The sequence below is a fragment of the Anser brachyrhynchus genome (assembly GCF_964034855.1).
Source record: "Anser brachyrhynchus genome assembly, chromosome: 16".
Lineage (NCBI taxonomy): Eukaryota > Metazoa > Chordata > Aves > Anseriformes > Anatidae > Anser > Anser brachyrhynchus.
This window is the reverse complement of record NC_137734.1, coordinates 11,465,860-11,491,527: the sequence shown is the minus strand read 5'-3', so window position 1 is coordinate 11,491,527 and position 25,668 is coordinate 11,465,860. Positions and strand designations below refer to the sequence as shown.

Here is a 25,668-nt window from a genome sequence, read left to right as displayed (position 1 = left end):
CACCTCCCGTGGTGCCAGTTCTGGGTTAGGGTCAGTCAGCTGCAGGACGAAGGGGAGGCAGGCGGAGGGGAGGTGGCGGCCCCGCAGGCAGCACGCTGCAGCCCCGGCGCCACCCTCACCCGCTCCCGTCACCCCGGTTGTGGGGTGCCTGGGGCACGGCCGTGCCTTGGGGCACGCAGCCGTTGGGACGTGGGGTGGGAGCACGCACACAGGCTGCCCCAAACCCCAGCACCGGCTGTGCAGGCTGCGGCTGGCACTCCTGTCCAGAAACACACTCTGCTTGCCTTTGCTGAACCCTTTTTTTCTGTCCTATAAAACACTATTCACAGCACGAGCCAGCCCAGCTCCCTGGACAAAACCACTGCTCACGCAGGGGTGGCTCTGAGGGGTCAGGGACAGGGATGTGACAGTGGGCCAGAGCCACCCTTGCCGTGCCGTGTCCCCCAGCCCATCCCTGCACGCTGTCCTCGGCACCAGGAGGAAGAGGAATAAATAAATCACGCGAAACGAGCAAAAGGGTAAAACTGCCAGAGCTGAGGGGCGGGCAGCCCCCAGACTGCAGGAGGGGAGCACGCTGCACCGGACACAGGGCAGGGAGGCGGCGGTGACAAACGCTAGCGAAGGCGGTGGCTGTGCAGGGGGCTCTGCGTCCTTCTGCGTGCCAGCTGCGTCCTGGGAGCTGCTGTTCGCCGGGGTCAGTTGTTGTTCATGATCCACCAGGATGCTGGGGAGAGATACAGGGGAGGGGTGAGGGGGCAGCGGCAGGCAGGAGGGCAGCATAGGGGGAGCTTTGTGTAAGCTGTGGGTGATGGAGACCAGGGCTCTGCCCCGCTCAGCAAGAACTGATGCTTCTCTGTAGGCACTGGGCGCTGAAGCACCAGTACCACCTCCACAGGTGGTGACAGTAAACCCAACAGAGACCCCAAGCTGGAGCTCGATCTGCTCTTGTCTTTCTCTGCACTCCCCCCGTTCCTTACTTCTTGGTCAGATTTCTGCTGCTACCACAGGGAACACGCATCTTCCCGGACCGGGCCTCTCCCTTGCCTCTGCACCACTCAACCTTAAAAATGAAGCTGGGACACAGCCACTGTGAGCGGCCCAGGAGGGCCGGCGCTTCGCAGAGGGGTTTCAGGGATCTGGGGAAGAAAAATGAGGCGTGAAGCGTGCTCGAGCCAGGGCTCAGGCTGCTATCAGTGGGACTCAGCGTATCTGCCATCTGGGAAACGCTCCCAGCTGCTTGGCTATCCAGGCCAGAGAACATGCTAGAAAACACGATGTAAGTGACCCCCAAGCCGATTTTCTGCCCCGCAGTGAGACGGGGCACCTGCTCGCCCTCAGGGCAGCAGCGCGGCACGGCCGGCACCTCGCGCCCCGCTCACCTGGGAAGAGCATGGTGGTCAGCAGCTCCGGGGACTCCAGCAAGCTGATGATGGCGCGCTGGAAAGTCTTGCTGTAGCTGGACTGCAGGTGGCTGTAAGGCAGCGTGCAGCGTCAGGGCAGCACGGGGCGAGGAGGCCGCCCTGCTCCAGCCCCGGGGGCTGGGCTCGCTCGTGCCCCTCAGTTGTAGGAGAGGCTTTGTGCCCCGGCACAAGGCTGTCCGCTTCTGCCCCGCTCCCCACACCCCTGCCTGGGCTTTCATCCCCCTCCACTGCAAATGCCCCTGGGGCACCAGGACGAGCGTGCCAGGCAGGGCAGTGCAAGCAGCAGCACAGGCTGTGCACGAAGGGGGCGAGCGGGGTCCACTGCGGAGTCCCAAGGGAGCCCTTTCAGCCACCCCCCCAGCGCGTCTAAGAGCACCCGGACCCACCACCAGCACCACGCAAAAGGAAAGCCTCCAACCTCCTCCACGAAGTCACGTCCTGCCAGAATTCGTAGAGGATGAAGCAGGCCTCGTCCGTCAGCTTGCAGGCAGACACGCTGCGGGGACAGGAGCAACCCTGAGCTGGGGACGCCTGGGAGCGAGGGGCGCAGATCCGCACGCCAGCCCCACACCGGGATCCCGAGGGGCAGCAGCGACCTCTGGGCACAGCCGCAACTGCTGGCTGCTCCAGGGGACCCTTCCCCCGATCGGCTCCTGCAGCCAGGAGCTTTACAGCTGTTAAACTGGGGGCTGCGTCCCCACGCACGGGACCGCGGCGCCGCCCCGTGCCTCGCGGCTCCCTGGCGTGAAGCAGAGCCCAGTGCCCCCACGCCTCAGCCCCGCTCTGCCCACCCGGGAAGCACGGCTGTCACATGGGCAGCTCTCACGACAGACGAGCCCGTCAGTTCCAAAGAAAAAATATCATTCTCTCTGCCACACGTCAAAACAAGGATCTTCCTTTTGTTTGGCCTGAAATTGCAATTTCGTATGGTTGGAGCTGCGGAGCTGAAAGATGACACTTTAAATGGGAACAGTACGAACATTTCCCTCCTTGAAGCCTCCCGTGGGAGAAGGAGAGAGCCTCTCCAAGCGCAGCTGCGCGATCTCCGGGGGCATCCGGCAGAGCTGAGCCACGACGCCGAACCTGGGGCTCCATCCTCAGCCCTGCCCCGGCTCCGGAGTGGTGCCGAGCCTCGGTCTCACGCTGGGGGGGGCAGCTCTAGGTGGTCACGGATGCTCCCCGCCAGCATTGCACACGTTTTAAATGAGGCAATGCTGTGCCGTGAGCTCTCCCCTGGCTTCTCCCCCTTCCTCTCAAGTCCTTCAGTGCTGGAGCAACGCTGCACCCCCTCGCACGTGCACACCGCCTCCGTTACTGTCGGTGTGAACCCCCCCCTCCTTGCCCAGCCCACCCCTGTGCCGCTGTGATGAGGGGGGGATGAGGGGCTGCGGGGCTCATTCCCCAGGGAATTGGGCTGACACAGGGGAGAAGCGAAGCCAGGGCCCCTCTCCCCGGGTCTGTCCTTATAACCCTGCCGTCCTGGGGAGCCCCCCCCGCGTAACGGCACCTCCCTGCAGCCCAGGAGTGCTGTGAGGCTGGGCGAGCCCCACGTGCAGGTGTCTGTGCTGCTTGGTGCCGCATCCCCACCCGAGCAGGGACACCCTGCTCGACAAAGAGCCCTTCTGCCCCTCGGGGTGCAGCGTTACAGGCCCCAGGGACGGGGCCCCCCCGTTTCTGGGCAAGCCCTGCCCCTGCCCCACTTACTGCAGGCAGCTGCTCTGCCCGGCGGTGACCTCGGTGTAGGACCTGAACGCCTGGCGGAACTCCTCAACGCCGCTCTTCGCCACCGAGATCTGCCTCTTGGCCACCAGGATGTGCTGCGGGGGACAGGCGGTCAGGAGGGGGGCACCGCAGGCACAGTCGTCCCCTTGCCTGCCCTCCTCCCACCCTGCTGCAGCACTGGGCAGTGACAAGCACGGGGCGGGCGCCACCACGCCGGGGACAGAGCCAACATCATAAACTGTCCTCTTCCGAGCTGGGCACATCCCCGTTACAGCAGAGACTGCGCCCGCAAAGCCAGGGGTTCGTGCTCCACCTGGGGACAGGGCCCTGCTCTGGGACTGCCGCACGTCCCCGTGTCCCCTGCCAGCCCAGAGGGGCTCCTGGGGCCTTTCTGCTGCGGCTGTGCGCGGCCGGCAGGGGCTTGGAGAGAAGCCGGGAGGTCTGGGCGCTCCCGAGCAGGGGGCTGCCTTCCTCGGACTGCTCGTGAACACCCACAGCCCCCGAAGAAGCCACGTGTGCCTCGGGCAAGGAGCCCACCCAGAGCAAAGGCAGCAGCTAACGCAGGCGGCGCGTCCCGGAGCACAGAGGTGTGCAGGAGGCAATCCGCGTGCACACCAGTTACTGCACAGCCAGGTGGGGCCAGGACTCACCTCATCTCTTCCTTTGCACGCTGCTTCCTCCTTCAGGGGCTCCAAGCGTGGGCTCTGCATTTCACAAAACCATCGTTACTGTAGGGATCTTGTAATAAAGCAACACAAGGGGCACCCACAGCCCAGCACAGCTCGGTGTGAGGTGGGCATGGCCCCAGAGACGTTCACACCAGGGCCGCTGCTCCAGGGAGGGGTCCTCGTGCTGACCTGAGGGGCATCGAGGCGGGGGGCAGCCCCCAGCCCCTCCCTGCCGCCACGCACCTTGCACTCCAGTTTCTCGATGAGCTGCTGGAGCCTGGCAATCTGGGCCACCCACTGGCTGTCAGCTTCGACACAAATGCCTGCGCAGGGGAAGGCAGAGGGCTTGCTGCAAACTCAGAAAACCGCAAAAGCTTCTAAACTCTGGAACCAAGAAACTTATTTTCTCCTGAAACTCCTCCCGCTGCCCAGGAGACGCAGGAAATCCTGCCACGGTCAGGGCTGTTGTTCCTGGGTACACCGGTCCTGACCCCGCTGCAGACAAGACCCCGCTGCCCCGTGTCGCTGCCCTCGCACCCAGCCTGGGCTGCAGCGGGGCAGGGGCAGACGCCCCGACCACACAGACCCGGGGATGGCCGGGCTGTGGTACCTGTGGTCAGCATCCCGGAGTAGGGGTCCGTCGGGGACAGACAGAGGTTCTTCTGCCCTCTGCGCCCACATCGCCTCCCCGACCTCAGGCCCACGGAGGTCTCCGACTTCTTTATGTCCTTCCTGAAGGAATGAAACACAACAGGGCAGCTGGAGCCACGCCTCAGCGGGGCCAGCTAAGGTTGCAAAGGGCAGATCCTGCTCCCCGCTGTCCCTCCCAGGGGTCCCGTGAGCCCTGCCCGCGCCGCGGCCCCGCGCTGGGTGCTGGAGGGGCAGCGCGTCCCACCGGGCGCCCCCTTACCTCTCCCGCCCCGCCTGCTCCTCCATGGTGTCCACGGCACACTCGAGCGAGCCCTGCAGGGACTGCAGCTGGTGCATGGTCTCCCGCAGCAGGAAGCGGGTCAGGAACTGCTCCGTCTTGGAGGAGGTCTCGTACCTCTGCGGGGAAGGGGGGAGGAAACGTCAGGTGCCTCCTGTGTGAGGGAGCCGAGACACACCTGGACGGGGCCGGCCCTTACACGGACACAAGTCCTCAGCTCCCGGCTGCAGCGGTGCCAGCAGGCAGGCGCAGGGAGGGCTCGAGGAAAGGCATGAGGGTTTGCCTCTCCTCCACCAGCCCCAGCGGGGTGGATGCCGACCGAATTTTTAGGTGTCGGATTTTCAGGTCCCAGCAGGGAAGGCAGGCTGCCACCCCGCTCTGCCTGACCCACAGCCCGGGGGGAAGCAGCGATGGACACGCACGAGCCCACGGGTTAAGGCTGCTTGCAGAAACAGCCCCGGCTGCAGGGAGGGCTTTGGGGCGGGCTGAGCAGCCTCCTCTGCCCCCAGCTGTTCGGGTGCTGCTCAGGCGGCAGCGGGGCTCGCAGGAGCACGCAGGGCAGGGGCTTTGCAGCAGGGTGAGAAGATGCAGCGGGATCTGTCGTGAGAGGAGCGTGCAGGGCGGCACACGGCAGCTGGGGAGAACAAACGAGTTCCCTGCCTGCACGCAGCACCCAGCGCAGCAGGAGCCCCGAGGGGGCAGGAGGGACGAGCTAAGGTCTACACGGTGCTGCACGACAGCAACTTTACCCCAAGAAGTGGCTCCTGACCTTGACACCGCAGCAGCTTGGCACCGGGTACAGAGCGTGAGCTGATGAAAACCAGAAAACTGAACTCACTGCTGGTAATTTTGGTACAAAGGCGCTTTGGTGATCTGGGGAGCTGGCAGATTTCATTGCACCGTCACAAAAGAGCTCACTGGTCTTTGCTGCAGCTTTAGCAAGGTGCCTCAGCTCAGCACACAGTTAGACAAGGAACAGGGGTGGCAAAGGGGAGCAGCTGGGAAGTGCTGCCAGCGGCCTGAGGCCAGCCCCCGTGCCCAGCATTTAAGACTCTCAAGGGATAGAGAAGCCACGGGGCATGGTGTGAGCATTCCCAGAGACACGGCTGGGCGGTAGGAGGCCACGGAGGGAGTCTCCACCTGATGCAGGAGAGCTGGCTGGCCTGCAGGAACATCCAGCAGGAGGGGACAACCCCTTACCTGGAGGAGACCACCAGGCAGACCGGACCACAGCCACCCCCGGTGCCGCAGGAGCCGGGCTGCCACCCCTGCGCCAGGCACTGCGAGCTCCCTCTCCCCTCTCCAAAAGAGCCTCCACTGATGCGACCGCATTATTAAGGTCAAATACTTCCAATTCCTATTCCGTTTCTCTCCAACGGGCAGAAGAACCGAGGATCCCAAATTCCAGAAGTTCTGCGTAAAAGCACTTGGACTTAACTCTTAACGCCGGTGCCAAAACTGCGGTGCAAGGCCCAGGCCCCACCTGGGGACGCCCCACTCCTCGGGCTCAAAGCCAGTCTCTCTGGGGGAGAGGGGTGGCACGGAGCCGGCAGCCCCCGCCCCAGAGGACAGGCTCGACACCTACGTGGGAGAAATGAAGTCACTGCCTTAGTTACCCAAACGCGGCAGCCATCCAACCCGAAGCTGGAAACCGCTCCATTTGAAGGTGCATCCTCGCCGGGCTACAGCGTTCAGGAACGCCAGCTCCCGGCCTTGGAAGCGGAGAGGACGCCCGTCTGCAGAGCGCCGACAGCCACCGCTGCTCCCCATCCAGCCCCCCGCCCAGGCGAGCAGGCAGCTCTCACCGCAGCGCCTGTGCTGCGCATAGATTTCCATCCGTCTTTTTAAAATGAATCTCATTTTTCTGCCACAGTGAGAGGACGGCAGAGGAGCAGCTGACGCGACGTGGCCTTGGGAAGCAGAGCCCCAGCTCTGCCCCTCTGTGCCTCCTGCAGCCGAGCCCCCCCTGCTCCCCCCAGCATCCTCACCCTCGCTCTGCGCTGGGGGGCATCACTCATCCCTGGGCACAGTCCATTTTGTTTCCAGGATGGAATTGGTCTGAATTTGACCCCCCTGCCCCTCTCCCTGCAGGAAGAGCCCTTTGCAGGCGGCTGCTCCTACCCCAGCGTCTCCCCGCAGGCAGGGGCTGGCAGACTGCCCGGGGTGCCTGCTCCCAAAGCGCACACACCAGCCTGAAGGAGACTTGTTCTTCGTGCAGCTCTGCAAAAGAGAAACCTCTGCTGCCTGGCCTGGCTCGGGGGAAGCGATTCCCCCTGCCCGGAACGGCGCTGGGAAGCTGGCAACACCTCCAGGGCACTTCTGGGAGATCCCGCGCTGGGTGCCTAGCGCTGTGACAGGCCTGGGCTGCCCTTACAAGCTCACCCCCAGCTGCACGCGAGCTCAGAGAGCTCAGGCTCCTGCCAGATGTTTCTGGAGGCTCCAGCCCACGCTGACCCCTGCGAGTTGGGTCCCACGGGGACGTGCCAGTGTTTCAGGCGGGCATTGCACCCGACGAGCCAGCCCCCTCCAGTGCCTTGCTCAGCCCAACACAGCACGCCCCAGGGAACGCACCAGAGAGAAGGTGCAGCATTTTTTGCTCACAGCAAAGGCTCCTGGAAAGCTGTAAATAACTCGGCAGACACAAGAGAAGGTTTTTGGTTGCAGAGTGGTATTTCTGCTCTGTTGACCCAACTGAAAATCCCTAGGCTGCCAAGAGCCGCTGCAATTGTGCTTTGAGAGGTTTTATTAGTTTCCTATGATGATGTTCACAGAACGGAATAGGTGAACACACAATTCCTGCCAATGGAGACGTAAGAGCATCTGACTTGGAGAGGTATTTATAGCTTAGTGTGCAGCGATGGCAAGCTAGAGAATGAGAAGATTCTAGCACATGGGTTCCTGAGAGAAATATCAGGCTGCTGCCCGAGGTATTTCCATAGTCTGCTCCTTGCTCTGAAACTACTACACTGTAACCACAAAGTGTAGCCACAGAATAAGGTACATTTAGCATAGCTATCAGCAGTTATATTTTAAAAATACGTAAGAAAATGATGGAATTTGGTTAAAAAAAAAAAGGCACCTTGTCTATGAATAGGCATCTTCCTTTACCATGCTTTCAGTGATGACGAACGGGCACAAGCCACTGACAATTTGCTTTTGTTCTGCCAACCGTGGACTCACAAGAAGCGAGGTGCAGGTTTGCTGCCCACACAAACACTGCTTCCTACGGGAACTGCAGTCTCGGAGGCAGTGAGGATGAACGTGGCTTCCACTTCCCATGCTCCGCAGGCTGCTGGGGAGCGCTGCGACAAGGTGTGCTGCGAGCACGGGACCGAGCAGCCTGGCAGAGGGCAGCGAGCCCTCCCTGAGCAACGCCGCTGAGCCACGCCAGGTCTCCTGGCCCGCAGCGACAGCGGTGGCATGCAGAGAGGTGGGAATCCCGGACACTGAAAGGACTTCCAGTGGCACCGCTCCAAACCACGGCTCCCAGCACGGCCTCAGCGTTCTCCCCCTGAGCTCTGGTTTCCGTGTTTCCCTGCCTCACCCCGCTGCAGCACTGTCCTAGTGCTATCTGAGCACGCCAAGCCCAGCTCCCGTGAGGCATGCTTTCCTTCTGCTAACAAAGCATCTCATGCTCTGTTTGGTTTTCATCTTGTAAAGTGGGTTCGTATGTACATGAGACCTTCTACAGCTGCGGAATAAGTGCCCGGAGGGTGCAGGGGAGAGCAATCCTCTGGCAGCAGAAGTTCGGAGCTGCTGGAGACAGATGGTGCCCTAACCAAGAGACGCCACGGTTTAACTGGTGAGACCCGGGGCACATTCGAGATGCCCTTCTTCCTCTAGCTGGTACGGGTGTCACTGCCTCCTTGGGCATCACAGGAAGCTCTCTTAAATACAGCCTGGGGAAAACCAGGCAGGGAATGAAAGTTATCTTCTCTTGATCCCGCAGCCCTGCTCTGTAAGCAGGGCTTTATGGAGAGGGCCACGCCAGTGGGCAGACCCCTTCCAGTCTGCGCAGCACGCAGTGCGGCTGTACCTCCAGCAGAACCCCCAGGGTGAGGTTTCATTCAGGTGGGCTGCTCCTCTGCCAAACCGGAGCTCTTGGTCCTCAGCCCCAGGGGCGTTAGGGACGTCTGAAGTAACAGAGACGGCAGGCAGACACGTAAGATGGGAAACCTCTGTCCTCTGCCCTCTCCTCTGGTTCTGAGAGGTGTGAGCTTTGGCTAAAACCTTCCCATCCAACCCTATAATCCCAGAATAGCCCAAGACCAATCCCCACCTGGAAATACAAACATGGGTATGCATCCAGGTCACAGCAGGTAAGAAAGCAGCATTTTATCTCTGCCAGCCTCCAGCAGCGACAGATCTCCCACAGCTCCAGCACAAGCCACAGCTACAGAGCCATAGCATCGCCCTTCTCCTGCCTCCTCCCCGGTGCGGAGCCTGGCTGAGCGGGGAAGTGCAGGGAGCAGCGCCCCGGGAGGGTCAGCACCTGCCCCGGGGCACCCAGGAGCTTGGGGCTGAGCCACGGGTGAGAGCGGTGCTGCAAATGCCTGCCCGCCCTGTCCTCCTCTTCCTAGCTCTGGGCAGAGCCATCACAGGTGGAAAAACAAGCCCACATCAATCCGTTTCAGTAGGGGAAACCGGCTTCCCCTTTGCCAGGAGTCCCTGCCCAGCTCCATTTCCTAGCAGCTGCATCCAAGGTCTTGTAACTTAAACAACAAACCCAGCCCAGGTTGTTTTTTCTTTCCTCAAGCCCAAGGAAAGGGCCAGGAGATAAAAATGAGAAGTTAATTTAAGAAAATGATTAGTTCAAGGTACGTGCTGAACACGGCTGCAGAGCGATGTGTAATTATAATGGAGCTCACTGGGATGTTTACACCAGGAACTACTAAATGAATGAATACATCATGCCAATACTGCGGAGCAGACAGTAATTGTGCTGTACTTTGGAGAAACGCATGAATATACAATGAATTCATTATTAAAATAAATATATAAGTAAGGCAGAAAAGAATTCAAATAAAGCACGGCTCCCTCCAGATGAATCATTCTCCCTCTGGACTCGCATTTAATAAACTTGTACAGGGAGACGCTGCTGAGGCTGGATACGGCTGGAGGGAGGTTCAGGGGGCAAGATCCCGGGTGACTTTACAGAGATGTAAACACCACTGAGGGCTGCTCGGCAGAGCCAGCAGCAGGACCGGCCCTCCTCTGCTTCTCTGCTCAGCTGGTAGCTGCCCGTTTTCCCTATTCACCCTCCTTGCGATGGCCGACTCAGCCTTGCCGTAACTCCCCCAGAAAAACACAGCTCATGGCAGGTACATGGAAAATTTTGGGCCAAACTTCCTCCCGTGAAGTTCAGGGCAACTCGAGCTGTGGGTGCTTCACTCACCCTGCCTGGAACTGAGGCGATTCTTAACGAAGTCACGAAGAGCCAGCAGAGAGCTGCGGCCGCCCTGCTGGGCAGGGACACGCTGGCTCTGCCGCCCGCAGCAGCGCTGGGCCAGCACGGCGTGTCACCTGCTGCCCACCAGAGCCTCACTAACGGCCTTTTGGCCCAGCGCGGCCCAAAGGGGGAACCTGCCAGAGCTGCAGGTGAGGCAGGGCTGGGGCTGCAACCTCCGTATCCCTCCCTCAGCTGCCTGCGGAGACGGAGGCACGTGGAGCGTTGCTCAGAGCCGCTGCTCCCTCTCCCACCTCTGCCAAGCAGAGAAGAGCAGCTCGGGCACACCCACCTCACGCTTCAGCCCCAAGAGCCCTGCTGCTCCAGGAGGAGCGATCAGCGCGAGGTCCCGCTCGTGGCCCTGCTCCCGCAGGCACGTGCCGTCTGTCCGCCTCGCACTGAGCATCAGTCAGATGGAAGGGGAAGAAAGGGCCAGCCCTTCCCACGGTCGCAGAACAGAGCGAGACCCAGACACAAAGCCGAACCATTTCATACGCTCCAGATGCGAACAAGATGCTGGTACCCACGGGGGTCCCTTGCAGCATTTCCCACAGCTGTATGCCAGCTGCAGCGCTGGGTGCCACAGCCCCCGCCCTGCAGTGTGCAGGCAGGAAGGCTCGCAAGGCAGGACGCTGCTCGGCCTAATTAGCAGCCTCAGATCTGCCTCCCATCGGCGCGAGCTGCAGGAAGAGGGAAGGCATTCGCAGCAGGGACGGGCACAGCACGAAGCCGGCAGTCAGTGAATTTCACCATTTCTCCCCTTCTGACCGTTTGGCACTCTCCCAAAGCAGCCCTGTCCCTGCAGCGACTCCTGTCCCCGCGGGCACGCGCACAGGCTGCGATGAGCTCAAGCCGCCTGCAGCAGGACTGACCCGCGCGTAGCCCACCCATGTCACACCTCTTCGCAGCAGGCAGCCTGGCGCACCTGGGAGGCACCACAGTTGCGGCCCCTGAAGCCCAAGGATGGCACTAAACAAGGAGCTGAGCTCACCACAGCTCTGTTACCCCCCACCTGCCCCCCCACCCTCCTGCCCCGTCCTTACCAGCTTGGTTTTGTCCATGGCTGCCAGGACAGCAGAGTTGAGCGTTTCCAGTGCAGACAGCACGTTCCTGTACTCTCCAAGATACGCTGAGAAATAATCTGAAGTGGGAGAGAAGAGCACAGTGAGCTCCCAGAGCAGCTCCTTCCCAGCCTCCCCTGTGCCAGAGGCCCCCAGCACTGCTTGGGGCGTTCCCGTCCCTCTCCCAGGGGTCGCACCTCCTGCCTGGCAGCAGGCAGAGAGCCCTCTCCTCCTCCCATGACAAAACCTCTCCTCCCTGGAGGAAAGCACAGACGCCCCGGGACACCCTCCCGGAGGGATTCACACGCAGGGTCAGCACCCCTGAGCCACCCAGCCCTGCCCTGCCTTGCCCAGGTGGGCACAAACCCCGCCACGGACCCGCAGGAGACAAAGCCCACCCCGAGCAGGAAGGTCGGCCGACTTACCACACAGCTTCTCCGTGTCCACGTTGCTGCAAGAAAAAAACACTCTAGTTAGATGGCGGGGCTGGTCTGGGGGAAAGAGTTGTGGTGAGCAGGGTCTCGAAGGCTTGCCTGGAGCCCCCCAGTGCATTTTTAAAAGCTGTATTAGAAAGATAAAAAGCCACACAAGTTCAGGAGCTGCGCTCAGCACCAGGAAGGGGTGTAGGGCATCACCTCTGCCTCAAGGGCTGAAGGAGGGCTGCTCCTTCCCCATCTCCCGTCCAGCAGCAGGAAGATGGAGCTGCAGCACACTGAGAAAACGCCTGTGGGAGCAGGACGGAGCGGGGAAGGGGGCTGGAGGAGGCAGGCACTGCCCCGCACCCCTGGGCTGGGGAACCAGCCCCATTTCTGGGTCCTGGACCTGACGAGACCCAGGAGCTGCTTCCGCAGCACCTCTTTCCCCCCAGGTCACAAAGTGCTCAGCGAGGACATCCCCCTCACGTCTCAGCCCCGGCCTCTCCGCATGGCAGCAGGCCCTCTCCTGGCCTCTCTGCCCCACGTGCCCCTGGTGCAGCTGCTGCCAAGGGGCCCTGGAGCTGCCTTCAGCCCTCCGGGGGCAGGGGAAGTTTCACAGCTGCAAATAGTCCAAGGGAGGGGTTGTTCCTATGATGAAGTCTGTTCTGGGTTCAAAAAACCAGAGGGGCTTCACCCTCCTGTCCCTCTGAGGCAGCCAGAACCAAGGCTGGCATCCTGCAAGTCTTGGAGCTACACACTACCCGCAGACAGCAAGCGGATGGTAAAGAAAAAACCAAACACACATACCAAAAAGCTCGTCGGATCCCTGAGCCTCCTTGATGCCAGGTGCCAGACAAGGCAGGAATCCCGTGGAAAAGCCAGCGTACGTCCAGGTAGGCAGGGAGGCCGCCCCGTTAGCGCGAACAGGGTCGTGGCAGAACAGCCCCAGCAGCCCCCAGCCTCGCCACCCCGCGCCTGCAGCTCTGTGAGGCCAGCCCTTGCCTCCCGACTGCAGAGCTAGCAAGCACTGCAGGCAAAGAGGGCTGAGCTCCTTCCTCTTGCTAATAAAGGCACAGCTGGGGTGGAGAGGGAGTAGGAAGCATCGAGAAATACCTACCGGCTGTCGGGAGAGGATTGTGGGCAGAACCAGAGGTTTGAGGCAGGGCTGCTTGCGATGCCTCGCATCACCTGCGCAGCCTCCAGGGAAAATGCCCCAGGACGGCATTCGCTCACATCAGCCTCCTCTCCAGAAATTCTGCTGTCTCAAAATCCCCTAAGTGTCTGCAGCTATTTCTATTTCTGATTGGGAAAGTGGAAGACAGCACGAAAGAGATTTTTAAACGTTTAAGCACACGCAGAGGAACTGGAGATGCCTGCAGCTTGCTGGGCTCCAAGCACAAGGACGCGGCACCACTGCTCGTGTGAGCGCTGCCACGGATGGTTTCTGGGTCCGCCTTCCTGCTGAGCTCCCACTCCGTGGTTTAACAACACGTAGTGCTTCAAATTAGGAAAACACGCAAATCCTGCTGGGCAAGGCCACGCACGAAGCCTCTCATTTTTGATCTGACATCTCCAATTTTAGCTTTCCCCACTCCTTACAGGGCTAACACCACCTCATCACCACTTCTACTGCAAGCAGAGCTATCCGCTGGGACCAGCGACGCCTGCAGAGCTCAGCGGGCTGCACAGCGCCGCTGTCTCCCAGCCCGTCACAAAGCCTGCCCCATGCCTACGAGCAGGCTGCAGGCTCGGGTGCAGGGCAGCCGCTTGGCAAAGTCCCCACGTCCCTGGCTGCCCTGGGCTGGCACCCGAGCCCGAAGGACCCCAGAGCTTGCACAGCCCCCAGAGGCCAGGGTGGGCAGCGAAACGCTGGGACTGGCGGTGAGCGAGTGCCCCAGGGGAGGGAACTGAGTCGGGAGGATGCTCCCCACTTACAATTTGCTGGAGACCCCAAATTTGGGGTGCTGGGAGGGGAATTACCGGGTGGCATGAAACTGAAGTTAGTTGTGTTAAAGCAGGTTCACCTGAGAAGCAAACCCAAATCCCTTTCCACGTGAGGGGTCACCACAGCCCCCTGGCAGCGGGATGCAGCCCCCTGCACTGAGTTCATTGCATCAGGCCCCTGGTTAGGCAAGGGAGACAGTTTTAGGGTGTGATATGGCTCCTCCACTTCAAACACCTGCTGTAGGAGCTGATTAAGGCGGGGATCTGGTGCACTGTCCTGGCACCGCAGACAGTTTTTGATGAGAATAAAAAATAGTATTTCCCTTGAGGAACTATCCTGATAATCAACGAAACCAACGCCCCTTCATCTGCCAATTCCACTCTGTCAAACTTTGCTGATCCCATCTCTAAGCAGCTCCATGCATCCAACCACAGCTCCGCAAGGGTGACTGGGGTTTGAAGCATAAATTTAAATTGCAAAAACCCTCTTGCTCCTTCTTAATTTGTTCCACATAATCCTGAAAGCTGCCTGGAGCCTGCAGAGCCACTGAAGTGCCCTGCTGCTGCAGTGGCACAAGAGACTTGGCAGGCACCGCAGCCCCCGTGGCGTGGCTTTTATGAGACCCGTGCCCCAGAGGAATAACTGCAGCCGCTGGTCCCCGTCCAAGAAATAGGTGAAGTTCGCAAAAGCAGAGATGTCGACCCAAGTTAGCAAAATGCAGTCACATACCTAGCACATACATTACCCTGGCATCTGCATCTGTCCCCAGCAAGAACCTGGAGCTGGGAAAACTTTCAGCAGGAGTGAGAAGGGGCCGCCAGCTGAGACCACTGCCCAGACCCCAAACTGGGCTCTAGCAAGCAGGTGCCCGCGTGTCAGAAAGCTGCCGTCAGCACCCACTCTGCGGCTTGGAAGGAGAGGCCAGAGATTGCTGGTACCTCGTTGTATCTTCTCTTTTCGCTACTTAAAGCGAACGGTAACTAACTAAAAACTAAAACATGGAACAAGCAAACTCCGAACCCATCACCAAGACCCTGTGGCAAACCCAGCCTCCTGCAGCAGCAGGGGTCCTGCACCCCCCCGCCCCTGCCTTACACAAGTGCAGAATCACACCCGGCTCTTCCCACGTTGGCACCGACACATCAGCTCCCAGGGCACAACGTGGCTCCGTCAGGAGAACAGAGTGCAGCAAGAAACCATCGGTACCGACAGCATCGTTCTTGTGCTACCAGAAGCTCTCTCATACCAGAAAGCAGGAGAAGCTAACGCAGAGATCCTGCGGGCCAAATCCTGACCCCTTTGCAGGGCTGCAAGGGTGCAAGAGGCTTCCCTCTGCCCCTCCCTCTGACATCCCCTCTGTCACTGCAGAGAGGCACCCTCTGTCTCCAAAGCACTTATCCTGAGACGCTCCACAGTTCCACATAGCTGTATTTTGACTGTGCCCAAACCTCTGATTAACTGTAATTAAGCTTGAACTGATGATGGAGGATCTTGTCATCATTATGTTGTTAGGATTTTGTCAGAATGCGCCTGGAATTTATGCAAGAAAACATCAGTCAGCTTCAGCAAAGCAGATGGGATTATTTTTTTTTTTTTTTTTAATCATTTAATGTTCAGGTTGGAAACCTCTGCTGTGATCACAGGCCTGGTTCCCAAACCCTCACACCGCACTCTTAAGCGGGGCGGTTGCTCTCCAGAGCTGAAAGACCGGCTGATGCTGGGACACTGAGGATCTGACCAAAGACAGGAGGAAAGTTTACACAACCATTCTTCCACAGCACCAAAGGACTGAGGTTATTTCCTCCGAGATTGTTTTTTTGTCTGTTTGTTTTTAAAAGCATAAGGTCAGTGCATCTACCGAAATCCAAAATCTTTCACTCGTGGCTCAAGATCAGAGCCTCAGGCTCCCAGCGGTCTGTACCCAACCTCCCGTCGCTCCGATCTGACCGCTACCTCTCACCCGAAGGAGGAATTTCCGAACCTCATTTTTCTAAACCTTCCCAACAGATGCAGGACAGAAAGGTCCACGGGGACTACGCGACGCCTCCCGGGGCAGACTGCAGCAGTTCACGGCCCGAGCAGCGAGCACCCAGCACGCACACCTCGGAGCTCAGTGCAGCCGCCTTCGGAGCTGGGTCTCTGCGACACTGCCCCTCCAGCGCCTGGGAGAGGATAAAGGAGCCCGGGCTGGGGGCTGCCGCAGCGAGGCCCGGGGAGGCTGCGAGCAGCCCCCCGGCCCCGGCAGCAAGCCGCACGTTGGTTCTCCCAAGACCCTTCTGCAGCAGTGAAGCTTTTTCACCCCTTCTAAAAAGGTTCGTCTTTTCTCTCCCAGAAGTTCTGGTGGATGAAAATGCCTTTTCCCCAGGAGACGTAGCTCTCTGTTCTGCTCCAGTGCCAGATTCGGCACTGTGCTTTCTGACAAGCGAAACACAACCGCGAACCTAGCTGTTGGACCCAATTACAACGAGACGTTGCATTTGGTTTCAACGCGGAACATCATCTTTTAAATGTCAAAGAATTAAAATAAGGAGATATTTAAAGCCAAAACGGAATAATTTACGGAATAATTTTGAGAAATGTAGGAAAAAGAAGTCTCATGGGGAAATGCAAAATCTTCAAACAAAATCAGTCAAACATTTTGGATTCAAAGATTTTACAGGGGACATTCTGACGAGCTTTACTGTTCCCACCACCCAAACCACCGAAGATATGCCGGGCTACACCTCAGGTTTTATTCCACCGGCTCAAAATAGAACCGAACCTTACGGAGGTGGCTAAACACAGGGGCTGCCAGAGCCCTGCCCCAGTGCCAGAACAAACTGGAGGTGGAGCATGACCTGACGGGAAGGACAGAGGAGAGGGAAGGAAAGCGTGGTGCTACGGCCTCTCTGGATATAGAACAAATAATGTATGAGACCTCTAAAATATTAATCTTCACAGATGTCAGCTTTGTGAGCCAGAGGAGCAGATGCAGTCTCGCAGTGATGAAAGAGAGTCAGGATGTGTCTGGGCAGCACTCCATTACTCAGACACGGATAACGTCTGGGTGTAAAAATCTCTGTTGCTGTGTCTCCTTCGGTCAGGCTGGCACCGACAAGAAAACAATCTTTTCAACCCAGACCTGCTGAACACAGCACCCTCACGGCCAAATCCAGCCACTGGATTAGTGCTGAAGCTTTCCCATCACCAGCAAAGCTCCGGGGCATGAAAGGAGAACGCTGGGTGTGTTTGCAGGGCTGACCATGGTTGTGCTGAACTCACGTTTAAGCAGCACACCGGCAGCAGGTTGACCTAGAGCCTTCCGAAGGTCTCTTCCCACCACTGCTCTTTGAGCCTTTGATTTCAGACACAAGCAGACTGTGTTTGAATGTGCTCTCCTCAGTAATGAAACATTTTTTTCCTTCCATAAAGCCCAAAGCAATCACAGCATCTGCAGGGAGAAGGCTTCACTGACCACCTCGCAACGCCTCTCATAACGACCTGCAGAATATCACACACGGTTGGCAGACGCCAGCATTAAAACGCACCAAAAGAAAATCAGTTTATGCTACACATCTCAACAGCGGAACTCACTTTCAGCCTGTGTGGTTGAAGCTGAAAGTCTAAATGGTTTCAGAACAAAATCAGACAGATTTGTGGAGCAGAGGACTACGGGAACTGGCGGTCTTGTCAAGGAGGTTCCAAACCAGTGACCACTGGAAGCTGTAAGGGTGAAGGTGCTTCTAGATGGTCTTGTTAAGCACCTTCTGCGGACACTGGTGGCAGAAAGATACTGGGAGAGAAGAGCCCTGGCCCAGTACTGCTTGGCTCTCCTGGAGTCCTTTCCCAAGCTCACAGCCCCTGCACAAGCAGTGGTGTGGACAACCACCACACCGGGGGCTCTACAGTACCTCAACCGACTCAAGGGCAGGGCAAACCTGACGTGAGGGACAGGATCCCCTGCTTCTGTCCTCCCCACTGAGCCAGCAGCAGCCAGCAGCGCAGGCAGGCACGGTGCTGGCTCAGGTGCCCAGCAACACCATTCACTCCAGGGGAAACCTCACCACCTGCTTGGGACAGCAAATTGTTCGGAGAGGCGAGGAACAGAGCGTGAGTGTAAAGAAACGTGGCCCACAGAACCACGGTCTTGGGTATCTCTTGGTGTCCTTAAGCAGTAACTCTAGGACCCAGTGGCAAGTTTCACCCAGTTCTCCAAAATACCGAGTCCCTGCAAGCACAGAGCGAGCAGGCAGCCCTGGAGGAGGGTTCCCCAGCAGCTCTGCCGAGCAGACAGCCGGGGTACGAGCACAGCCCTTAGGAGCCAAGAGTTTGCACGAAGGGGAAGCTCTCCCTAAACACCCCGAACACGGATGACAGAAAGCCCAGCTCCAGACACAGAGCCACGGGAAGCTTTCGTTGGCCCAGCACACCGAACGCTGCCCGATTTCTGTCGCCCGTGCTGTGCAGTGGACAAGTGGCTCTGCACACAGCCCGGTGTGCGCTTTTTGGTCCTGTCTTTATACAAACACAGAGCACAACCCGTTACTTCCCTGAACCGAAGTCTTTGGCAAGCTCAGTGAAACCTAACGCATCCCGAGGCTGCCCGGAGCCAAGCCTGCTTGCCGGCCCCGGGCAGGGTTTCTGTGCCACGTGTGTGACAGCGAATGCCCCGGGTCAGCACAAGGCCAAACCCCGCCTGGAGCAGCACCAAGCGAAAGCCGACGCCGACTCCTGGCGGGCCGTGCTGTGTGCCACGCCAGCCAGTGGAGGTGGCCCAGGGGAGACACGGCACCCCAGAGCAAGCGGCAGCCTCTGGGCAGTATCTCCCTGGGGACAAGCCTGTCTTGAAGTCCCTGAGCCCGGCAGGCACGCAGCTCCAGGTCAGGATGACAGCACTGAGAAACACGTCTGCAGGGGACAAGACGCCTCTCACCAGCTAGTAAGAGAACCAGGCTCCTGCTCCGGGACATGCCACCCCCTCCTCCTTCACCATCTGGGGGTCAGGTCGGAGTGATCGTGCACAGCTCCCTGCAGCCACAACCCCAAATCCATCCCCCTCTCACCTGCTCACACCATTCCCTACGTGCGTGTGGGTCACGTACCGGCCTGGGACAGAAACGGGGAGCGTCCCTGAAACGGCCTCGTGGCTGGGCCTTCCAGTGTGCTCTCGCAGAAACGAGGGCATCCTCGTGGGGCTGGGGGCCTCCTACGCGTCCCTGAAGTTACAGAACACACAGATTTGGAAACCAGCTCCGTCTGCGAGGTCCCTTCTGTTCTTCACAACAAAAAGGGATCAAAACCACAGTGGTCATGCCCCGATAATAGATGTCACCAGCTCAACGCTGCCACGTTGTCATGGCTACCGCGCCGTCATTACGGGCGACGACTCGCAGGGAGCACCGCCGCAGCCGGGGCCACGCGCGGCGCTGGGAGAGGGCGTGCTGCTGGGGGGCACGGGGGCACAGGGCCTGCGGGGCAGCTCGGGGCTGGCCTGGCCCCTGCCGCCGCGCTCCCCGGCCAGCCGGGAGGGTGTCTCGGCGCCCTGCCCAACCCCAGGCAGAAGGGCTGAGGTTGGGCAGAGCTGCCGCGGGCTGCGGTGTCGCTAGCGAGGCTCCGTGGTGCCACCCGCGTGCCTTCTGGCAGCCCCGTTCTGTCGCTCAGGACGGGCGGAGGAACCGGACGGTGAACCGGGAGATGTTTGGCACTCCGGTAAAGCCCCTGCTCTGCACAGTCTGCTTTCCAGTGGTATCGCCTTGGTGACGACTCCGAAGTCACCCCAAACTGCAGCTCGACGGCAGGAGCGCTCGCGCAGAGAGGCGACGGCTCTCCGCTAAACCCCTGGGATCCCCAGGAGGACGAGGAGGTGTTGGCAGGTCACTTCCTGCTGCCTGCGTCCAGTGAGCCCAACCGACTGCACGCCCAGCAGCAAGCAGCCGCTGGAGGACGATACCCCCTCACAAATGGCGCAGGATCTCCTCAGGGGACACCCGGACGGAGTCAGCCCCCCCAGTGCACCCAGCTCAGGGCGGACGACCCGGGGACGCGCAGCCACGGACTGCTCAGGATTAGCCTGCGGGAGCTTGGTGCCGCTGGCAGCAGTCCCCCGGAACGCCTCCCCTGCAGGCAAACCGCTCCGTACTGCCCCAAGGGCACCCGACACACGCAGCAGCTCCTTGGGGCGCCGGGGATGGGCACGAGCCAGAGCTGAGCCTGAGACCCAAGGGAACTGCAGACGCTTCCTCCTACAGCAGCACCCGTCAGCTTTAACAGCCAGCTCCCAGACACACAATCAACCAAAGGCCGGCTTCTCCCAGCGCCAAAACACACTCACTTTCAGCAGCAGGCAGGGCAGAGGGTCCCCAGCGAGGCCATGCTGATCTCTGAAAGACTGGGACAAAGCCAGCCAAGCCCAGCAGATTTCTCTAGAAGGCCCACCAGATTTCTCTGGGCAGCCCCAATCTACAGCAACCGAGAGCTAAGCGCAATTATTTTCTGTTTTTAAAGAAGCTGGCCTAAATTCACAGTTACACTGACACTCCTAAGGCCCATTTCTGGTGGAAAGAAGTTCTTACATAAGTGAAAACGAGTTCCCTGTGTCAGCAATCGCCAAGATAGCTGTCTGCTCATCGTCCTCACACCACCACATGCTCCTCCTGCAGATACACAACCTGCTCTGTAGAGCCGTGTATTTCTGGAATACATTTTTCAAACCAACATAATGTGATTTTAAATGGATGCTTGCTTTTACAGCGCTAAAGTAAATCTGATAACGCCTGTTCTCAAAATGTCTGGCTTCTCTCATCAGCAATACTTGTACCCGGTGTTTAATGGGTTTTAACATCTGCGTGTTACAAGAGGTAGGTTTATCTCACCCTGACTATTTATTGCACCCGCCTCCAAACGTCCTCCATCTACAGTCAAGCAGTTTTATATCCTCCTTCATCTCCTCTCCTCTGCGCCACCATGCTACTTACTCTGAATGACGCCTGTCAATGCCACTGAACAACTCCCACAGCTCCTCCGAGCTCAGGATCCCATCAGCGAAATAGTTCTTGAACTCCTCAAATGACAGTTTCCCATCATCTGCATTTAAACAAAAGGGAAGAGTAATTATATATCTGCAGAAAGAAGCGTGCAAGCCCCAGCAACCCTCCCAGCAGCCTCTTTACCAGCAGCGTGGGATGGTTGGGCGTGTTGTGCATAATAATTAGAGCAGAGATCTCATTGAAAGCATGTCCCACCAGCCAGAGCATCCCCACCAAACACCTAGGAAGGCTGGCAAGCAGCGCTAGTGCTGCCGGGCGGGCATTTCAGCCACTCCAACCCTTCCAAAAGACCCCTTAGTAGCATTTTCAGAAACGCATTCAGACGCTCTGTACTTCAATGACTTTCCAGGCAGGCTTTCCATTTAGCTCTCCCCAGCACGGAGCTATTATACACAGTACAGCGAGGATGATATCAGGTCTTTAAGGGAAAGAAAATCTCTCGGTTGACTCATGAGCTTCCCCTTTCCTGTGTGTGGAGAACTTCAGCTCCCAAGCTGCATTTTGATCTGCAATAAAAGTGACTCCTGGCATCTGCAATCTGCCAGGAAAGAGAAGAGCCCAGGTGGGAGGAAGGCTCAGAGAAATGACTTCTGACGTCGGACTTATTGGTTTCCAGGTGTCGAATATAATCCCGGCCTACAGAGCCAAACCTCAGACACCAGGGACTCCGGCAGGACCCAGGAACAGGGCCACCCAAACAGGGGGCAGAGACTGAGCCAGTCCTGCAAGGGGTGGAGAAAAAGCCTGACGGAGCCTGGCCAGCCGTGCTGCACAGCCTGCTCTGCCCTCCCTCCCGCTGCTCGTCCCCACTGAGCAGCCAGCAGCACAGGCGATGAGACCTCGGCTGGGCGAACACCAGCACCGGGGGGCTCTGCCCGCAGTGACACGCAGGCGGTGAGGCTGGGGAGCCCCCTCCCAGCCCCTGGCCGGCGTCTTCACCATCAGGCAACGCAGAAAGGCGTTTGTCTTCCAGGCAGAGAGCTGCCTGCCCTCGTCCTTTGCTCTTGCAGCGAGCCTCTCGGTGGGGAAGGGCTGCCGCTTCGCCCGGAGCCAGGCTGCGAGGGGGAGGCGGCGGCAGAACAAAGCACTCACCGTTCTTGTCGGCTCGCCGGAAAATCTGAAAGGGAAAACACGACAGGGTTGAGAGAGGGGCAGGAAGAGCGGTGCGGCTCAACAGCTGCCAGCCCGCCCCAGCCACCGCGGGGAGACCTCCGGGCCCCGCGGGAGCCGCACAGGAGCCCACGTTACCGGGGCTGGGAAGGACAGCGCTGCACACGCCGGTCTGTGGGAAACTTCCCTTTGCAAATGTGGGAAATTTCCCTTTGCAAATGATGAAAACCATCCCTCTCCTCCGCCGCACAAAGCTCCCGGCACACCCGCTGCTGCCTGCACTTGCACAGAGCATCTTGTAGAGAACGGAGGGGGACAAAGTAGAAAGGGCATCGCTGCAGCTGTGATACGGACTTGTGATGGAAGGTGTTTAATTTTTCAGATCCTTTAAATGAAAGAACATTGAGTAAAAAACACTCCGTAACGGAAACGCTTTGAGCATCACTGCTGACACTTCAGCCCTCTGCACTGATGGGCAGCTCTTGTCCCGAGCGGCGTAACCACCCCCCGCAACCCTCCTGCCTGGGACACCTGGACATGTGAACCCCCTCCAGCGCAATTAATCATTCATTCATTCATTCATCTGTAACGAATTCTGCCACAGGGCACAGTTTGAGAGCCGCTCCAGTGACACATCCCGACCCAACGCTCCTGCCTGTGGCCCAGGAGAAAGCTGGGGCTTCTCGTTCCTTCCTCTCTCCCCGCTCACCAACAGCTATCTGCAGGTCTCGGCTGATCCCGGGGAGGAACAGCACGGTTTCTGCAGCCTGGGAACATCTCGCAGACAGCACAGTACAGGCTTTGGCTAGCACATCCTAACAGAGCTGACAACAGCAAGTTGTGTAACAACTTTCTTTTTAACCATCCCTTTCAGGTCTGAAGAAAGATCAGGAATTAAAAAAAAAAAAAAAAGGCAGGAAAGGGGGAAGGCAGACTGTGCTATGTTCTTTTCTGAGCAGCTGCAAAGTAGAAGCCGCTGATAAAACCAGCCCAGCCCAGCTCTGCTCCTGGCTGCAGGAGGCACCATCCCTGCTGAGCTGCCCCTGCACCCCCTGCTCCCCGCTGATGCTTTTGCTGCACTGTTTGAGGGGGCAGCCCGCGGTCAGCCCTGCGTGCACGGCCACTGAGGTGCTCGTGATAGCAGCTCAGAGGCAAAGACAGCTGAAACCAGAACCTTGCTCCCAAAGATGCTGCTCCCTTGCGACCGGGCAGAGGCTTTTCCAATGCTGGTCCCAGCAGGGAACTCTCTGGTCCGTCCCCGTGGCCAAAAGCAGAGGCAGGGACGCCTCGGAGGATGCTCGTCTGAGCAAAGCGAGCTCCCCTGGAGACGCTGCCCCGAGCTGCCCAGCGTTAGGTAACGTACCTGCGGGGTGCTGGCCCCCAGCGGGGCCAGGCTGCCTTCCTGCGTGAAAGCAGAGCAGGGAGCTCTGTGGACGCCCATCAGGGCTCCCACGCCGCACTCCAGAGCTTCCTCGCCAGAACGAAGTACAGAAACCTGCAGTTCCCACACGCTGGGGATTTCTCCGGGTTTTAAAGCAAAGGTTTCTCCAGGCTAAAGGGTCTGCTTGTGCATCTGCTCCCACTGGGACGCTCGGGGCTGCACCTCCTACGGTCACTGAGCTCAGCTAGCTCATCCACCTGCACCCCCAGACACCACAGTGGCACCCAGGCACTACCAAATGCGACTCAAGGGAGGCCAAACGTCCCCTGCTCCCAGGATGGCCTGAGCCAGCACAGTCTGCCTGCGGGCTAGAAGAGAAGGCACAATTCTGGGGGGACGCCATGGGGCTGGGAAGGCTGTGGGTCGCTAACCAGGGGTGGTTTTGTCCCGGGTTCGGTGTAAATCTCAGCAAAGACAGCTGATCTCAACCACACGTGGGAACCTCTGCCCCAGCAGCATGTTAGAAAAGCCCTGCCAATGCACGCACGAGAGCTGCGTCGAGTTCAGCTCAGCTGGGAAGCAGAGCCACAAGAGCCCTGTGAGAGGGGGCAACGCCTGCCCCGTGTCCCCTGAGGCCGGGTGATGCTGGGGACAGTGAGGGGGACTCAGCCTAGGAGTGGGAACAGGTCTGTGTCAGCTGCCAGGGAGCCCTGCCTCAACCCTCACCTGCATTCAGGACAGCTGGCAGCTCCGGAAACGCAGGAACGCTGCTGCGAGCCTGAGAGAGAGACGTCCCTGTCCCTTCGTCCCTGTGCCCAAGCAGCCGCACCCCACTCAGCACCTGCGATGGCAGACAGGCTGAGAACGACGGAGGAAGCACCGAACCAACATTTACGAAGCCCCCCAGCCCTGGGGAGGAAGGATATCACAGGGCTTATCCCTGCACGCAGGACTGGAGGCAACCCCAGCTCCCGGACACTCAGCCAGGGCCGGGCTGGCTGCGGGGAGGGGACAGCCGCCCCGGGGGCACGGCTGGCTGCCCAGGCAGCTTCGCTCAGTCTCTGGTACGCAGGGAGGAAAACAAGCAAGCCCTGAGGTCCGGTCTGGGGGCGAAACGTCCCAGAGGCTTCAGATGTCTGCAGAGAAAGAACTGCAACGGCAGCGCTGCGGCTCGCACAGCGCCCACACCGAAGCATCGCAGGCAGAGCCCTCCTCCTCCTCACCTCCCCAGGATGTAAGCAGTTCCCAGCAGTGGCGAATGCCGGAGTGCTGACCAGGAGAGGTGACCTGGCTCATTAGAGCTGGCCTGGCACAACCTGACACGTCCAGGCAGGGAGAGCCTGCTTTTCTCCCTCTCATCTGGCCCCTCTCTGTCCCTCCCCGCCTCCTCTATCACCTTTTCCTCTGAATCTTCATCGCAGCAGAAGCACCCAGGCTGTCCAGGAGCTCTCTCCACCACGTGCACCAGAGGGGAACCCCCTGGTGCTGCTTTCAGCCCCCTGCTCTGCTGCCTGCCCTTCCCGCAGCCCAGTCCCTGCTGGGTGCCACCAGGTCCCGGCGGTGCCCGCAGAGCCGCGGACCCCCCAGCACCACCTCCACGGCTTTGGGGGAGGGCAGAAGAAGCAGGTTCACATCTCTGGGGGCTCTTGGAGGTGCCGGTAGCGGAGGCCGTGCCCATAGCGGGGGCTGCGAGCCGCCCGCCGGCATTGCCCGGGGCCCTGCGAGCCCCCCCCCCGGGTGCCGCAGGGCCACATCCAGCCTGCGGAACGCGGCGCTGCCCCCCCCCGGAGCCCCAGCACGCAGAGAGGGGCGGCTGCTGCCCCCCCCCCCCCCCGGGGGCGGCCCCCTGGCCCGAGCGGGCCCCGTTACTCACGTCGTGGAAGATGGGGAGCGGCTCCCCGCGCGGCGCGGCGCCGGGCTTGGCCGGCAGCAGGCACATCGCCAGCAGCTGGGCGCACGCCATCGCGGGCGGGCGGGCGGGCGGGCGGGCGGCGGCGGTGCGGGGCCGCCGTGAGGTACGGCCGTGACGGGGGGAGGGGGGGGACCGCGAGGGGCCGCGGGAGCCTCGCGCTGCCCCTGAGCGGCTCCGCAGCCGCCCGGCAACTTTGCGTCCCGGGCCCGCCCCCGCGGCGCTCCGGTTGGCCCAGCCCGGTGATTGGCAGCGCGGGGCGCCGCTCGTCATTGGCGGACAGGGGCGGGGCGGGGCGGGGCGGCGCAGGGAGGGCCGCGGGGGTCGCCGCGGTGTCGGCGGCAGGCCCCGCTGGGGTCCTGTGTGGGGCGGCGCGGCTCCAGTCGGCCCAGTGTGATCCCAGTCAGCCTCAGTGTGGTGCCAATGTGGTCCCAGTCAGCTCCAGTGCAATCCCAGTTACCCCAGTGTGATCCCAGTCAGCCCAGCATGATCCCAGTCAGCCTCAGTGTGGTGCCAATGCAGCCCCAGTGCGGTCCCAGTCAGCCCAGTGCAGCCCCAGCGTGGTGCCAGTCACCCCGGTGTGGTGCCAATGCAGCTACAGTGCGTCCCCAGCGTGGTCCCAGTCAGCCCCAGTGT

At 59.9% G+C, this 25,668-nt stretch overlaps 1 protein-coding gene across 1 annotated transcript; it reads right to left on the bottom strand.

Annotated features, from left to right (window-relative positions):
* Positions 1-280: 280 nt before the first annotated feature.
* On the bottom strand, positions 281-25,249 carry NECAB3 (N-terminal EF-hand calcium binding protein 3). The gene is made up of 13 exons (XM_080557875.1): positions 24,997-25,249; positions 21,725-21,749; positions 20,561-20,669; positions 11,672-11,697; positions 11,229-11,326; positions 4,722-4,858; positions 4,422-4,543; positions 4,055-4,134; positions 3,794-3,847; positions 3,126-3,238; positions 1,840-1,917; positions 1,380-1,471; positions 281-724 (listed from the first exon to the last, which is right to left on the bottom strand). The coding sequence occupies exons 1-13, from the start codon at positions 25,084-25,086 to the stop codon at positions 696-698; spliced, it is 1,053 nt and encodes a 350-aa protein (XP_080414001.1). The 5' UTR covers positions 25,087-25,249; the 3' UTR covers positions 281-695.
* Positions 25,250-25,668: the final 419 nt, after the last annotated feature.